General features: G+C 33.6%; 1 protein-coding gene across 3 annotated transcripts in view; it reads right to left on the reverse strand.

Moving 5' to 3' along the window:
- The window catches only part of LOC123531520 (ATP-binding cassette sub-family B member 6-like), a 38556-nt gene extending 19903 nt beyond the window's left edge, over window positions 1–18653 (reverse strand). Inside the window, exons 1-9 of one of the 3 annotated variants that reach the window (XM_053517511.1) lie at window positions 17913–18653; window positions 10324–10867; window positions 9934–10069; window positions 8118–8304; window positions 5456–5581; window positions 3428–3530; window positions 1734–1823; window positions 1271–1392; window positions 186–295 (exon numbers count right to left, since the gene is read on the reverse strand). In XM_053517511.1, the coding sequence (XP_053373486.1) occupies window positions 186–295; window positions 1271–1392; window positions 1734–1823; window positions 3428–3530; window positions 5456–5581; window positions 8118–8304; window positions 9934–10069; window positions 10324–10820 (1371 nt within the window). In that variant the 5' untranslated portion in view covers window positions 10821–10867; window positions 17913–18653. The other 2 variants (XM_053517509.1, XM_053517510.1) reach the window with 2 other exon arrangements.
- Window positions 18654–18853: the final 200 nt, after the last annotated feature.

Genomic DNA, 18853 nt, shown 5'->3' on the forward strand with positions numbered 1-18853 from the left:
GAAGGCTGATCAATTACAGTTTTAAAGAAATGAAAGATGATGAACTTAGTTTCAAAGTTAAGAATGATAATCAACTTACTGATTCAAAGTAAAGAAGGATGATCAACTTACAGTTTCAAAGTTAAGAATAATTTAGAATGATAATCAACTTACTAATTCAAAGTAAAGAAGGATGATCAACTTACAGTTTCAAAGTTAAGAAGTGAATCAACTGCTTTTGAATTGGTTTCATTGTCAAGAAGATTCATCTCTCGGCGATATTTTGTCCTCCACTCTGTGACCCACACAGTTACAGCTGAAAAGAGATGTCATGATAACACTGAGAAACCTAAACATTACAGTGTGCTGAAATATCTGAATTACTTAACGCTGTTTTCAAAAGTTTTGTTTTTCTTCATTAATCAACTTTTTAAAAAATAATATACTGAATTCTAATCTGCCATTCAGGCTAGCCAATTGTCGAAGGTTCACTTACTTTAAAAACAAAATAAATCTATGCTACTGAACACTGCATCCAACAAATATAACACTATTACTTTAAATATAAAAAGGGGTTTGTAAAATTTACCATTGTTTAGTGATAACTGACTATATACTCAAGAGCTGTCCGTAAGACAGCCAGTGCTCGACTTTCCGAATCCTTGTTCCAGAATCAGGAATGTTCCCCTAAATGTTAAAATATCTATCTATCTGAAATTTCAATCCAGTATTTGCATTAGTTTTAGAGACAGAAACTTCCATAACTTGTATGATATACAGTTTATTGACACCTGGGTAGAACCACAGACAAATACAAGGAACGGATTAATCCACTGAATGCCGTTAAACAAAATCCTAGAAATACTGATTATTGGTAAGGAAATATTACCGATATGTAACCTTAATGCCATGTCAAATGTTAAAGTAAGGTCACACTGATGTAATGTCAACCTCTTTCTGGCAACATATTTGCACTTGTACTTTCCTGTACTATCCACTTTCTTTACAAAAACATATCAGAATCAATGTTATAAAATCAAAATAATATCTAGTTTACACTCCAAATCAATTATATATCAAGTGGAACAAGTTTCATGAAATTCTACCTGCTAGTTACTGAGAAATGGCTGCAGACGGATGGACAGACGGACGGACGGACAACGCCATTTCAATACCCACCTCCCGATTTCATCGGCGGGGGATAATAATATATACAGGAGTGAACACATCACCTTTATTATATCCCATCAATAACATGTATTTTCAACAAGTCACTTGAATAAGCACTTACCTAGGTATAGTGCCATAGCTAGAAACACAACCAGTCCAAATATATAGTTAAATGCTGTGATAAAGTACACTATGGCTATCAATATATCCACTATAGTTGGTAAAATCTGAAAGACTACATAGCTGAAAAAGAAAAATATACATGTATCATCATTTGGCATAAGTTTCTACAAAATTGGAAGTAAATACATGTTTTTGTTAAAGCTACCAACCACTAGCAATATATAATGAGCAAAATTATTCAGTAAAATGCAGTGATTTATAATGATTACTTTGTAAAGCATTATACAGTGAAGTACAACAATTTACAGTGACTACTTTGAACATCATACAATGAAGTGCAGTTACTGCGTTGCAGTCAGTCTCTAAGTAATGTTCATATTAGTACTACTTCATTACAATGTTCGACTAGTGCTACTTGATTTTATACATAATCTATCTCCTGTCATCTACTTTACACTCACTTGAGAAGGTTATTTATACTGTTTGTCCCTCTGTCAACGACCCGAAGAATTTCACCTGTCTTTCTCTTTAGGTGCCAACTCAATGATAAACTGAAATAACAACATTATATCCAATCTAAATAAATACTCCTACATTAATAACATTAAAACTCTGTCGAAATTCAAACAGGGTTATGGGGATTGTTTCTCCATGTGTAGACTTTGAAAGTAAATAACTATTTCAAGTTTCAAATCTAAAGCTTTGATAGTAACAGAGATATTTGACTTCAACAATAACCTTAAACAAATAATTCTAAGTTAAAAAGGAGCATAACTTTGTCAAAATTCATATCAGAGTTATATGGACTGTTTCTCCTGACTTTGATAGTAAATAACTATTTTAAGTTTTCTTCGAATCACGCTAAAAACATTTTGAGTTTTTATTGAGATCCAATGCATGAAAGAGGTGCATCTCATATAGAATGAATGGACTATATTTTGGAAAGATATCTAAATTCCAAGTATATGTATACACAAGAAAATTTCTTGAATTGATGTCAGTTATATTCTTAGTTATTCACAATGTCTATTATTTAATGCGACCGCCTTTGTGTTTCAAAAGTAAATTTGAAATTTCTTTTTTTATAATTTTGATTAAGAAGTTGCGATTCTGACTCTACTCTACAAGATTTTTATAAAACTGCACAGCTATCTTACTGGGATAGAAAAAGCAGCATGTTAAAAAATTTCATGGCCACAGACACAGGGCTTTACCTACAAAAAACATACTTTTTGCCATAAAATACAAGAGCTGTCTAATGGCAGTGCATTTGACTATTTGAAGCCTTTTCACCTATCACCAGCTAAAAAAAATAAAGTTTTAGCAAAATTCTTAAGGATGAAAAGGGGACATAATTTTGCTAAAGTGTAAGCCAGGGTTATGGAACTTGCCATATAAGGTCACCCTATGATGCTAAATAAGTGTAGAGAATCTGAGAGCATTTGATCAAGTAACTTATTACATAGAGGATATTGAGTTTCTTTCCATATTGAATTTATTAAATGAGTTGAATAAGATAGTAAAATGCAAAGCTCAACAGAGCATTTTATAAGTTTTATTCAACGAGTTTAATAAATTCAATGTGGAAAGTCACAAATTTATATTCTTTTCATCAAATGTTAGCTTTTCCTGCTGAAACATCAGAAATTCTACTTTCTTTAAACTATTTTAAACAAGTCAATTTGACAAACGTTTCCTATACTTTAAATGACGTCAACGTCAAAGCTTATTACACAAGGGTATTATCATTTTTATGTAATGGCTTTATTTCATTCCCGTGACATCAAACATGTAATAACACAAGTTGTCACAAAATGTTTATGTTAAAAAAGGTGCATAATTTTGACAAAAGACAAGCTAGAGTTATGTTACTTCTCCCATGAGACCACCTCATGATGCCAAACACTTATATGAAAGAATTTGGCTCAGCAGTTTTTGAGAACCTGCTTACATGTAAAACTTTAACCAGAAATTCTTAGTTAAAAAGGAGTATAATTGTAAGAAAATGAAAGTTAAAATTATGTAATTTTTTCCTGTGAGGTCATCTTGTGATGCTGAATATATGTAAGAAAATTGAAAGCATCAGGCCAAGTAGCTTTAGAGAAACCTGTTTAGATTTATATGAACTAACAAAACAATATAAAACATGTTTTACCTATGCAGATGCGAAAATAGCTTGACTTGTACTCTCCGTGTGGTATACTGCTGTACAGGAATCCACAAGAATGTCCGCATGTTATTCAAAAAACCAGAACCACCTGAAATGTATTATACAATCTTTTGTTTCTCTATTTAGATAAGTTTAGTGCACAAATCAGGTATAATATAAAATATTTCAAAGACAATTGCCCCGATTCTGAAAATAGTTCACGAAGGAACAGAACATGTGAAACTGCTCTTAAGTATCTGCACAAGATCTGTACTGCAACTTAGTAAAGTCAAACTTCACAGAACTTAATATCAGCTAAAATTTCAATAAAGAGTCTTTATAACCCTGTTCTGACTTTGATAATATTAAACTGGACAATGGTGTTACAAGTATGGTCACTGAGGACAACCTGTACAGTAGCTAGAGTAGTCAGAGTAGCATAATAAACAAAAGGTGCTAGATTGCTAATCTGAGTTTCTTAGATTGCTTGAACAATCTCTGGTAGAGTGTCGTACATGGAAAATGTCTGTGAAATTATTTTGAAATTGGGTCAGCATTTTTCTGAAAAGATTTTTTAGGTTTCCACTCTATGCATATAGGAAATACTATATATAAAATTGGTCAACCCTTTGGTTGCCATGTTTTCAACCACTTGGAACTAGAAGATGCCTTTGTAGAAACCGCATGTCTCCCCCATAGCATAGTAGTAATAGGCAAGAAGTCAATACGGGACAGGAGCGAAAGTCAAAGAGACATTGATGGTTGGTTGCAATAGGGATCATCTACTTGGCATGTCATATCATCCCGTTAAGTTTCAATGTTCTGGGACTAGTGGTTCTCAAGTTACAGACTGGAAACGGTTTTCCATGTTCTGACCCCTGTGACCTTGACCTTTGCTTGAGTGCGCCAAAAACAAAAAGTGTCATCTACTCCATAAGTCCTACCACCCTATGATGTTTGAATGTTCTGGGTCAAATGGTTTTAAAGTTATTGATCAGAAACAGTTTTCCATGTTCTGGCCCCTGTGATCCTGATCCTTGATCAAGTGACCCAAATATCACTAGTGGTTATCGACTCTGCATGTCCATTCATCCTATGAAGTTTTACCATTCTGGGTCAAGTTATTCTTAAGTTATTGATCAGAAACGGGTTTTCAATGTTCAGGCCCCTGTGACCTTGACCTTTCATTGAGTAACCCCAAAAACTATAGGGTCACCTACTCCCTAAGCCCTATCACCCTATGAAGATTGAAGGTTCTAGGTCAAATGGTTCTTCAGTTATTGGTCAAAAATAAAGTGTAAAGGACAGATGCCCCTGTGACCTTGACCTTGACCTTTGCTTGAGTGACCTCAAAAACTATAGGGGTCATCTAATCTGTTAGTCCTATCATCCTATGAAGTTTGAAGCTTCTTGGTCAAATGCTTCTCAAGTTATTGATCAGAAATGGCTTGTCATGTTCTGTGACCTTGACCTTCAATAGAGTGACCTCAAAATCAAAAGGGGTCATCTACTGTTCATGTCCAATCATCCTATGAAGTTTCAACATTCTGGGTCAAGTGGTTCTTTAGTTATTGATCGGAAATGATTTTCCATATTCATGCCCCTGTAACCTTGACCTTTAATAGATTGACCCCAAAATCAATAGTGGTCATCTACTTTGCATGTCCAATCATCCTATGAAGTTTCAACATTCTGGGTCAAGTGGTTCTTAAGTTATTGATCGGAAATTGGTTTTCCATGTTCAGACCCCTGTGACCTTGACCTTAAAAGGAGTAACCCCCAAAACAATAGGGACTGTCTACGCCATAAGCCCTACCACCCTAAATGGCTTTCCAGATATTGATCGGAAATGAAGTGTGACGGATAGATGGACAGATGGACAGGGCAAAAGCAATAGGTATTCATCAGTATGTGTCTTTTATTGCATACAAGTCATACTAATTCAAAACACATAAACACAGGTTATGTCAACATCACACCATAATTGACATTCTGTTGAAACTAAACTTATCCTAAAGAATAAATAAAACAAACCTGTACTACTGCCTTTGAAGAAGAGAAGAGCACTGTAAATACAGATAAAATCCCACCGGAATTCTGGTACCTGTACTCCGAACAGACCCGTAATCGTTGCCTTTTGCTCATAAGTTAAACTGTTCACTAAAACAATAAAGGAAATAATCAATGATCATAAGTTACATTGTTCATAATGTAATTTAGAATCTATTAGGTTAATTTATTCTATAAAACAAAACTTTATAAAACAAAACTTGAAGGAATTAGGAAACTCAAAGTTTTTAACTGTTTACTATTAAATGTACAAAACAGGAATTAGAAATATTAAAATTTGCAAAAAAAAATACCCACAGAAGAAATAATACATAGAAGCACCGAGTTTTAATAAAATCAAACACTCCGAATCAGTTGTAATCCACTCAGACCAAGCCCTCGTGAAATTATTCTGCTTCTGTATAACCCCTTTGTTATGTTTAAATATATTTAACAAGAGCACCGCAATGCGGAGCAATATATGCCCAAAGGTATGACCTTTGACCCCTATGTGTGATCTTGACCTTGTAGCTAGCCATCCAGAGCATGCCCTCTGCACATCGCCTCGATGTGATAAACATTTGTGTCAAGTTTCTTCGAAATCCTTCAAGGGGTTCAAGAGTTACAGAGTGATGACCTTTGACCCCTAAGTGTGACCTTGACCTTGAAGCGAGACTTCCATGCGCTCTGTGACCCAAAAATCAATAGGGGTCATCTTCTCTACATTCCAATCACCCTATGAAGTTTCTGGGTCAAGTGGTTGTCAAGTTATTGATCAGGAACGGTTTTCTATGTTCAGGCTCCTGTGACCTTGACCTTTGAACGAGTAACCCCAAAAATAATAGGGATCATCTACTTTGTAAGCCCTATCACCTAATGATGTTTGAAGATTCTAGGTCAAATGGTTCTCCAGTTATTGATTGAAAATGAAGACAGTGTAACAGGCAGATGAACCCTGTGACCTTGATCTTTGATTGAGTGACCCTAAAAACAATAGGGGTCATCTACTCTGTAAGTCCTATCACCCTATGAAGCTTTATGTTCAAAAAGGGACATGATTTGGCCAAAATGCATGTTAGAGTTATTGGACTTGATGCAATCAACTAGTTTTATAACATTGAAGACACATGTGAAGTTTCAATTTAATATCTGCATTTGTTTTGCAGACAGTAACTTGCATGCAAAACTTTAACCAGAATTTTCTAAGGCCAAAAGGGGGCATAATTTGCCCACAATACATGTCAGAGTTATGGGACTTGACCCAGTGAGGTTGGTAATTGACCTAGAAAAAAAAAAATAAGTTTCAAATCTATAGGCCTTTAAGTAATAGCTATATGTACTTGCACACAAAACTTTAACCAGGGTTTTCTATGTCCAAAAGGGGCATAATTTGGCCAAAATGCATGTCAGAGCTATTGGACTTGACGCTATCACCTAGTTTTATAACGCCGAAGACACATGTGAAGTTTCAATTTAATAACTTGCATGTAAAACTTTAACCAGGATTTTCTAAGTCCAAAAGGGGGCATAATTTGGCCAAAATTCATGTCAGAGTTACGGGAGTGAGGTTGGTAATTGACCTAGAAAAAGAAACTCGACTATTCTCAGTGCTTGATAGTATAATATAAGCTATGAGTAAAACTTTAACATTACAATAAGCATATTCTAAGTCGAAAAGGGGCCATAATATGGTCAAAATGCTTGAAAGAGTTGCCTCCTCCATTTTACAGACTGGGGTTATGATGGTAAACAAGTATGCAAAATATGAAAGCAATATCTCAATGGACTTTGAAAATATTTGGGGCGGTACACAAACTTTAACATTTATTCTAAGTCGAAAAGGGGCCATAATTCAGTCAAAATGCTTGATAGTTGCCTCCTCCTTTTTACAGACTGGGATCATGATGGTAAACAAGTATGCAGAATATGAAAGCAATATCTCAATGGACTTTGAAAATATTTGGGGTGGTACGCAAACTTTAACATTTATTCTAAGTCGAAAAGGGGCCATAATTCAGTCAAAATGTTTGATAGAGTTGCCTCCTCCTTTTTACAGACTGGGGTTATGATGGTAAACAAGTATGCAAAATATGAAAGCAATATCTCAATGGACTTTGAAAATATTTGGGGTGGTACACAAACTTTTACATTTATTCTAAGTCGAAAGGGGCCATAATTCAGTCAAAATGCTTGATAGAGTTGCCTCCTCTTTTTTACAGACTGGGGTCATGATGGCAAACAAGTATGCAAAATATGAAAGCAATATCTAAAAAACTTTTGAAAATATTTGGGGTGGTACGCAAACTTTAACATTTGTGTGACGCTCACGCCGACGCTGGGGCGAGTAGGATAGCTCCCCTTTTCTTAGAATAGTCAAGCTAAAAATGTGACATAAATTGCAATCACATTTTTATTTGACAACTTATTTTCTATCAAGATTTACATTCAATTTGATAAATCATTATCATTTGTAGAAAACTAATTTTTGTGGTGTCTGAATCCATTCAACTAAATCCCCCACAAAAAGCATGTGAAATTCGCTTTCATTTTATCTTTGAAATTTGTTATTCACAGGCTGAAATGCACTTCAAATTTTACACTACAAATGAATGCAATCAACTGTCATTAGATCACTACAGATAATTACCAATATATTTATTGTAGATTGGTACAAACACATTAATGCCTCTTCCAGCTGCAAGTATCAAGATACATCCAAGCACAATCAACTGCCGCCACCAGCTTCCTTTAGGCCACACATATGGTGCCATCAGCTTTAATTTCTTGAGAACATTACTCCATGTAGACCCCTCATGTCTGCCTGATTTATCTCCCTTATTTAGAAAAATTTTCAACTTCAGAAAATGCAAAAAATATGTTTAATGTAAACACCTAAGCAAATACTGAAATCTGTTTGTTATGCAGAGGTTTGCACTCTGGAGACAGACAGACAGTTGAATGACGACCAAGTTACTGCATGCAAAAATGGATCGATCCATGTATATTTCACTGACAGATAGCATTTTCTTACCTTTGAAATGTAAGAAGATCCCATATACAAGAGCTGTCTGATGACAGTGCGCTCGACTATTCGAAGAATTGATTGAAGAATGTTGTCAAAATATTTCCACGGATATTCAGACAAAAGAAATAAATAGATTAGACAAACAATGTTCCTGTATCACTTTGATTTCGATAAGTCTTGCACTAAATGGCAATATATGAGCCAATTTCAAAGTCCAAAAAGGGCCATAATTCAGTCAAAATAGTTATGTACTCTTGCCTACAGATGGAAATCATAATGATAAACAAGTGTTCAAAGTTTAAAAGCCATATGTCAAATAGTTTTGACAAAACATGGACTTGTATGAAAACAGAACCAATTTCAAAGTCCAAAATGGGCCATAATTCAGCCAAAATAGATGACAGAGTTATGTTCTCTTTCCTACAGATAGAGACTATTATACTAAACAAGTGAAAAAAGTTTCAAAGCCATATGTCAAACACTTTACAAAAAATATGAACTGGTACGAAAAACTTAACCAAGATTTCTAAGTCAAAAAGGGCCATAATTCAGCCAAAATCCTTGATGGAGTTATGTACTCTTGCCTATAACTGGACATGGTGGTGGTTAACAGGTGTTGAAAGTTTCAAAGCTTTATCTCAAAAGACTTTGTCAAAATATGAACTGGTACGAAATATTAACCCAGATTTCTAAGTCAAAAAGGGCCATAGTTCAGCCAAAATCCTTGATGGAGTTATGTGCTCTTGCCTATAACTGGACATGGTGATGGTAAACAAGTGTTGAAAGATTCAAAGCTTTATCTCAAAAGACTTTGTCAAAATATGAACTGGTACGAAAAACTTAACCATGATTTCTAAGTCAAAAGGGGCCATAATTCAGCCAAAATCCTTGATGGAGTTATGTGCTCTTGCCTATAACTGGACATGATGATGGTAAACAAGTGTTGAAAGTTTCAAAGCTTTATCTCAAAAGACTTTGTCAAAATGTGGACTGTTACAAAAAACTTAACCCAAGGTGTGACGCCGACGCCGACTATGGTGAGTAGGATAGCTCTACTTATTCTTCGAATAGTCGAGCTAAAAATGCAATCGTAGAATATCTAAATAAAACAACTTATGTTTTTTAATTATTTTCATTTTCTTTTGAATATTCTGTGGAAATATTTATATTTTTGTTTATTTCTGCAAACTTTTCTTCATTTATTTCTTTTTTACTTGTCAAAATGTGCAGGTTAAATATTTCACTCCAACTACAGGCCAGTAACTTTAACGAAGAGAGCTCTTTGAGCCATTAAGCTGACTTTGTAATGCTTATGGTTCTACACAGGTGCCCATCAGTACCTTAATAATGCCTTGAGGAGGAACAAACAAGTTCTTCTGCCATCAAAAAAGCAAATGAAAGAGAAGTTTTTAAATAAAGATATCAGTTAAAAACATACCGTTTTGTCATCTTCTGACTGCAGGGCTCTATAACTATGGAGTGGTAATCCTGGAGCTTTCAGACCGAGCAGGAATAGAAGTGTGGTACAGGAGTACCTTATTATCCACAGGACAAACTCTGCATGATCTACATCACTGAAAAATAATACAGACAGCAGTTTTGGCAAACATAACCCACATTTGTCCATAATACTTGAAAGATTGGTGTGAGAGAATAAAAAGATAGATTTCTCAACCAAATCAGATCAAAAAATATTATCCACTGTTACAAATATAATGTTTATTTAATATTAAATGACATAAAATATGAGTAGCTTTTTAATTGACAGCTACACTTACATAAATCTCTAATTAACCATTTTTACAAACAAAATTTTGTTTACAAATACCTCCTCAGATACCAAAACCAAGAGTGACTCCACCAACTGATAAATGCCATGTTTTCTCTGATAAATGCCAAGGTCCAAAACACAAGAAGTAGCAATCCATGTCCACGAGTTGGTATTGTTGGAAGCATCTGCTTCCGTTCCAAAGACAGAATTTTCAAAGTGCTTGACCAGGCAAGAAATAAACATAGAAACGTAAGAATGTCTACACCAACAATTCCTCCATTTTCTTTCATCAAATCTTTCGTTATGATATGAGATAGTGATTCTAGCATTAACAGCACAGTCAAAAATATTTGCAACACTGAACCAAAATTTGAGTTGACATATTTCTTGTCAATTTTAGTAGCATACTTTCTGTACATAGAACACTGAACACAACCGAATATAAATAAGAAAACAAATAGAATGGATGATGTTATAGTGTCCAGGAAACACTGATTTATTCCCTCATCAATCCAAATGTCAGTGAACTCTGTGCCATTTTTACAGTACTCCATCTTGTCTTTACTTCAGATTTATATCTTCCACTTAATCCTAGTTTTACCTGTGATAATAATAGAAAAAGACAATTATACGTATTTAGAATTTACCCGTCACTTGTTAACATATCAACCTTCAATTTATACTACAGATCTGTCATTAAAATAATTACATTGACGTCCCAGAAATAAAAGGTCTTAAGTGAAAAAGCGTATTTTCAAGAAAACTGGAACTAGAATGTGTCTGTGAGCTTTGAGCATCTAAAACAAAAAATCTTCTATTTTGGCTATTTCAAGGGATTTGTTTGTTTTGGGTTTAACGCCGTTTTTCAACAGTATTTCAATCATGTAACGGCGGGCAGTTAACCTAACCAGTGTTCCTGGATTCTGTACCAGTACAAACCTGTTCTCCGCAAGTAACTGCCAACTTTCCCACATGAATCAGAGGTGGAGGACTAATGATTTCAGACACAATGTTGTTTATCAAATAGTCACGGAGAACATACGCCCCGCCCAAGGATCGAACTCGCGACCCTGCGATCCGTAGACCAACGCTTTTACCTACTGAGCTAAGCGGGCGGGCTTCAAGGGCTGTAACTCTGTAATTAGCGCTAAAATCTCGAGAAGAATGCCAAGTGTGCAAGGTCACATCATGATAAAGACTCATGCAAGGTTTTATATATTTATATCATTTGAGAAAACTGGAAAAACTGTTTATTTTGTTTAAAAAAATTTTCATTGAAACTGTTCCTATCCATACTGAAACATCTAAATACTTTATTAGACAGTTTAGACATTTAATGGGTCCTTTGACCAATTCCAGTGGTAAACCCACCAAGGCTAGCCCCAAATACTTAAAGCTGTTGGAAATGGATAATTGCAAACTAAGTGTGCAATAGTCAAGTGTGTATGCATGCATATCAGACGCCATGTACAATGTAAATTATAGATGTCATGTACAGTAATAAAGCACTAAATGGCATGCCAGTGAAATGGTCAATAGTCAAAACTAATTGCCCTCAATCCTTTAATTGAACCTCAGGCAATATAGTACCTACTACTGTCTGTCAAATTATTCAACTACTGAACTAGTCACAAGTGTATAAATATTGCAGTTATATTAGCAATTATATTAATATACATTAGCTACAGAAGTTTATGCTTTTGAAGTGCTTTAAACAAATACTTAATAAAGAAACCAAGATCATATAAATGTAGTTAACACTTGAAGTTAGGCATATAGGTTTGATAATAAAACAAATTAACCACCTCGACAGCCTAGCGGTAGAGCGTCCGCTTTGAGTGCAGAAAGTCGTGGGTTCGATCCCCAGCCGCGTCATACCAAAGACGTGACAAATGGTAACAGCAGCTCCCTTGCTTGGTACTCAGCATTAGAGGGCCTCTTCTTCATACCTGTCAAGTCTCACGCATTGGGCATGAGAGTCACATATTTCAGGTCAGAATCATGCTCTCATGCACATACCAACTTTTCTCACGCAATTTCAACATATCAGAAAAAAATATTTATTCAATTTTTTAAAAGCTGTACATGAAATAATTAAATCTAATCTAAATTTTGAAGTGTTCAAACATTTTGAAGGCTACATGGTCTATTAAAGAAATGGATTTTGATTGCTGGTTCTCTTAAACTTTTGCATCCTGAAATAAGTATCTTTGTAGTCCAACTGTAGTGCTATCTTTCATGAAAAATAGCCAAAATAAATCTCCGGCTACAGCTTCAGTGGACTTTCATCCCCCAGAACCAATGACCAAAGGACAACTGCCTCATGGAACCCCATATTTTTCCTACACACCTTAATGCCTGGACAGCTATGCTTCTTTCATATCCTCGTGGTGATGCATTTCATCAGGAATAAGGTGTCAAGATAGTCAAAATAATTCGACGTTCAGATTGTTTTATATTTGTGACGGGCAATCTAAATGTCAAAACTTTGAAGGACCAAAATAATGGAAGTTAAATCACAGTACACTGTGACAGTCATGTAAAGTTATTGGTTTTATAAGGCATGTAAACACATGGTAAATGTTGATCGAGTACAGTACATACAAAGGTTTAAATCACCAGAAAATTCATAATTTTGGATATTATTTGATAATTTTAACATAGATTAATGAGGAATTGAATCCCCTTTCGATAAATGTAAGTTATATTTTAATTTATGGCTAATTCGTGAAATAATCAAGTGATAAATACGAGTTGTAGAACTTGCTTCACAATCAACCTAAAATAAATTAGTATAAACTAATAAAACAAATATGACAATATGATATAAGTTAAACAGGCTGGTAACATTGCCCGATCGGGCTTAAGACATAAAAAGTGATATTTCTTGAAAAATAATAGAGATATTTCTTTCAAACTTGGTCCATTTATTAAGCATAACATATGATGCTTATCAAGATAGAAGTAACTTTGTTGCCTTCAGTTTTGTTAGAATTACTTCCCTTTTTCAGATTTTAATGATGCATAATTTTTAAAGTCCAAAATACTTATGTTTTAATGCAATGTTTATAACAGAAAAAGTTTCAATGGCTTTCTATTGCTCCAAACTTGTGCGCCAATACCTTTATTCTATATATTTAGGGTTCATACTTCGTTTCTAGTGCAGATGTATGAGCATTTTTTTTAAAACTAACATTTCTCTATGATGTTGTAAGTGAAAGCAGAGTAAAATGTAAACATTCATGTACTAGCGCAATAATTTAGAGCATTAGAAAGCCATTGAACACTTTTTTTTGTTTTAAACTTAGCATTAGAACATATTTTTTTGGACTTCAAAGATTAAGCGTCATAAAAATCTGAAAAGGGGAAATAATTCGCTAGCAAGACATTTCGACCCCAAGACATTTCAACCCCAAGAGACAATTCGACCCCAAGACATTTCAACCCCAACTCCTTGGACATTTCGACCCCATTCAATGATATACCAGAAAACATCTAAGAATGCCGTCATTATTATAATTAAGCTTTAATCTATAGATAATTGAGCAATTTCAAAATGTTATAACGCTTAATTAGCAAAAAGTTAAAATACGGTTATTTTCGCGAAAATAAGATTTTTGTTGACGAAATTGAGCCATATTTGTCTAAATTTCTTTATTTTCTAAAATTCTTTTTCTAATTTCTTAAAGACTTTGTTAGTACCGACTTCATATGAGAAATGAGTGATTTTTATCTCACAATAACGAAATAATCATCGTCTATATTTTTTTTTTATTAACGAAAATAACGGGATTTATGTATCAGCCGCGTTTATTACGTAAATAATTTAAGAACAAACCGTTCTGATTATCTATCTTAAAATAACCTTTATATAACATATTTTCATACTTGGTGTTTATTTATATTTTCAAATCATCTTAAAGACTATTTTAGTACACGGCTATATTAAAAAAAACAAACAAGATCTTTAAATCATGGGCCGATGCATTGATTTTAATTATGAAAACAACTTTAATAAAGTCACATCTTTAATACCTCTTTATTTATTTATTTCAACCAAATATCCAAATATAAATAATTATAATGTAACTCAAAGAAGTATAAGATGTCACCATCTTCATTACATTGATATTTAAAATCATAATCAGAAAAACGTGATCTTTTGATTGGATTATCACACCTTGATTAATTGTTTGTTGATATACAGCACGTGTATATTTATTAGCAGTGCGCATTGCAATTAACAATCAATTAAGCGATTGTGGTGACATCGGATATTTATAAACATGTGTCAACATTATCTTTAATTTCGGCGAAAATGTAAAGAAAACAATAGGAAATTAAACAACACATTGCTTTAATGTTATTTTCGCAAGCGATTTTGAAGCACACATAAAGTATTTGCTTTACAGAATACAGAATATGATTGTTGTTATTTACAAACTGCTCTATTCTTTTCTATGAACGACATTCCTTCCAGTTGTAAAATATCAAAAAAGAAATCCCCGTTACTGCAAAATATAAGAATATATGAGTACTGTTCTGTTAAAAACGGGGAAAAAATTATTATCATATTTCATATCTGTAAAGAAAATGTGGCAGCCTTATAACATTTTTCTATATTATTTTAGCAAATACACGTGATTTTAAATGATTTTAAAAGTATGATTTTAGCAACTTCAAGCGATTTCGGTCACACATTAAACGGGAATCCACCTAAAAAATCGGGATACACCGGAATACATTTTCCATAACCGGGATACACCTGTATTTTGTAAGTTAAAGGTATTTTTGAAGGTTTTTTTTTTTTTTTAAATAATTCAATCATATATATCATAAATGAATAAAATACGAAAGGAAAATAAAATACGTTCACGCAAAATTTCCATTACCGAAATACACCATTATTTTATTAATAAATGGTATTTTTGTAGGGTATATTGCAGAAATCATTTGTGTATAATATAAATAATACTGGCAGTAAGTTTCAGAAGGATAAGTAAAATTCTTTAACGCAAAACGATTTTATAAGAGACTGAAATTCGGCGACCACGCGGGAAATTACCATAACCGAAATACACCCGTATTTCTTTAACAAATGGTATTTTTGAAGTGATTTATGACTGACTTCAAACATATATATCATAAAATATTATTTTTCAAAAGGAAATTAAAATACTTTTGCGCGTTACGTCTTGTACATGATTGAAAATCGGCCTGCGCACTGGAAATGTGTGCATTCGGAATTTCCATGTCCTAGATTCTCTAATGTACACAGGTATTTCTTAAATAAATCGTGTTTTTAGGGTTTATGATAGAATTCAATCATATCTCAAATAAATAATTAATTTACAAAAGGAAAATAAAATGCACAAAACGTTTTTACACGAAGTTGAAAATTTGTTGAGCGCACGGGAAATTTGCGCACTCGTGGATGAACAACAGTCGCCGGTATTTTGTTAGCTTTTAAATTAAATAAAAGCTTATCACATTTAACAGCACTTACCTTAAGCTTGTAAAACATTAATTGTCACATGTCACATGTGTGTGCTTACAAATATACTGATTAATTGATATAATCAATAGGTGTGATAATCAAATCAAACTCTATCAGAACTAATCAGAGGCACGTGTTTGTTACGCCGCATATATTCAAAGGACATTAATTGTGCTTTGGCAATAAATACAGTAAACGTTTTTATATTCACATATAAACATGATATAATTCTTTTAAAAACTGATTTTTCATAATAATTTTTCTTCTTAAATTATCAAATTAAACATGAAGAAATAATTCAATTAGTTCCAATAATAAACTTTCCGGTCAGCGCAGTTTATTCACTAACATGTATTTTATGTATGATTCATTTAAAAATAGCATGTTTATATACATCTATATATTAATATTTTCTAAAATATGCAACATGGAAGAAATATAAAATGAAAACATACAGCTATTTCTGAGGGGTCGAAATGTCTTGGGGTCGAAGTGTCTTTGGGGTCGAATTTTCCAAGAAAACTAAATTTTGGGGTTGAAATGTCTTGGGGTCGAAATGTCTTGGGGTCGAAACGTCCAAGATTCAATAATTCTACCAAAACTGAAGGCAACCAAGCTATTTTTATTCTAATTTGTATAATTTGTTATGCTTAATAAATGGACCAAGTTTGAAAAAACTAACTTTAATAGTTTTCAAGAAATATTACTTTTTATGTCGTAAGCCCGATCGGGCAATGTTACCAGCCTGTTAAACCTGAATCTTGCCTAGGTTTGATCCTGTGACCAGTCTTGGATCCACTAAACAGCTAAAGCATAGATGTAATTATCCAATATAATTCCTGTCTGGTGGAGAAAGATGAAGTAAAAATATGCAGAAAACTTGATAAAGGTACATGTACATCTACTAAGCACAGCGTTGCCGTCCTAGAAGTTCTAGTTTTTTCACAGGAGCCTGAAATTCTATCAATAATGCTCCAAAATGGCTAAATATAAAAATGACCCCTCCTATATATATAAAAAAAGAACAGGAATGAAACAAAACCGTACCCCGCCCACTTTGTGTAAACAAGAAATTTCGAAAAGCAGCGAAGCATCTCTATACAAGCGGTCTTATTTTGAAGAGGACAAAAAAATCTTCTAGAAACACTGCTTACTGTAAACTGTCTTTCTTTTAACTAACACAAAATCATCATTTTCAATACCTTTTCGTTCATCGCCGAAACCATTGCGTGACGTCACATACATGTACCTGTTTCACAGCCTCGCAGTTAATTCGATGTACTTTCACTTCGATAAAAAAATAAAGGTAAGATATTGTTTATGTTCTATATTTTATTGTTCATTTTTCCATGAATAAAAATTATATATTTGCATTTGTTTGTCAATGTATTAAACTAATATTTTCAAAACAAAAACATAAACAAAAGGGGAAGTAACTCCATTATTCACTGGAGGGAAATTTAAAAATTGGAAACTTCCATAGTGACTATTTTTTATTATGGCAGATAACCCGAGCGCTGCGATATGGTATGGAAATCCTGTGTTTTTTTATAAAAATGTTGCATTTGACCCTTAATTTGTTATGACACATCGAATAGAAAGTACATCAAATTAACTGCGAGGCTGTGAAACAGGTACATGTATGTGACGTCACGCAATGGTTTCGGCGATGAACGAAAAGGTATTGAAAATGATGATTTTGTGTTAGTTAAAAGGAAGACAGTTTACAGTAAGCAGTGTTTCTAGAAGATTTTTTTGTCCTCTTCAAAATAAGACCGCTTGTATAGAGATGCTTCGCTGCTTTTCGAAATTTCTTGTTTACACAAAGTGGGCGGGGTACGGTTTTGTTTCATTCCTGTTCTTTTTTTATATATATAGGAGGGGTCATTTTTATATTTAGCCATTTTGGAGCATTATAGATAGAATTTCAGGCTCCTGTGGTTTTTTCTTTCAATCTTTATCAAAGATCTCGATTCTGTCCTAAAAAATTACCTGATCCAAACAAAATCTGCAAGTCATTCATCAGAAATTATTCATGATTTCCAAAATTGCTTTAAGCTTGGTTGTCAAAGCAATTCTGTAGATGAAATATACATAATTAGAGTTATTTTACTCCAAACTCGCAATTCATGTTTTCCTTACCGGTTACCTTTATTATGTAAGGCCGGGTACCAAAGGTCAAGCGGTGTAACAGCAATCTCGCATGTGCATGAAGTTTGCGATTTTTGCTTGTAGGCAAGAAGGTATTAAATGCCTACTTCACTTTTTTTTTCAGCCGTTTTTAAGCAAATGTATGGATGTTTTGGGCGAAATAGTCTGTGAGTGGATGAAGATCGTAGAAACTAAACAAAGTGGCTCTAAAATGATTGAATTCTATGTAAAACAAAAGACATGTCGGACCACATCAATATAGTTCCAATATGTGTCAACAAATGACAGCTAGTGTTAGGGGCAATCCGGGTAAGTACGGACGAATTTTACAACGGGAGATCAAGATCTAGCTACACGCAAGTAAATGAAAAGAATGATTACAAACGCTCTTCCGGTTCATTCGGAAATATATTCACGCGCGTTTTACCGTTTACTCCTTCCATTTGGTTGGTCCAAGATATAGAATATGACGTCTTAAAGTAAAGTGGCAAAAACGGCAAAGTACGGACACAGCAGGGAAAGTTCGGACACAAAAAGGAAAAACTACGGACACCATTAATTAGTAGGGAAAGTACGGACACTTCGAGCTTTTTAAAAAAGCGTTGAACAATTTTATTTTCACCTTAACAATAAATACATTGAAGATCTATTTCATTCGTTACAGATATTATTTCATGTAATTCATAAGGAAATTTAATTGTAATTTCAATTTACGAACATGATAATTAAACAAATAAACAATTATATCTTAAAAATGATCTGAAACATATTTTTACAACACAGCTTTAAAACTTTTCTAGTTAATTTATGAAGATTTGCAATCAGTATGAGATTTTTTTATAAAGTATTTTGTCTTTACTTCTCTCTATATATATGAAACTAACTCTATATAACTTTGAACATTAACCCATTTGCATTTAAAATCTTAGAAGCATCTTG

The sequence above is a fragment of the Mercenaria mercenaria genome, chromosome 11 (assembly GCF_021730395.1).
Source record: "Mercenaria mercenaria strain notata chromosome 11, MADL_Memer_1, whole genome shotgun sequence".
NCBI classification, from domain to species: domain Eukaryota; kingdom Metazoa; phylum Mollusca; class Bivalvia; order Venerida; family Veneridae; genus Mercenaria; species Mercenaria mercenaria.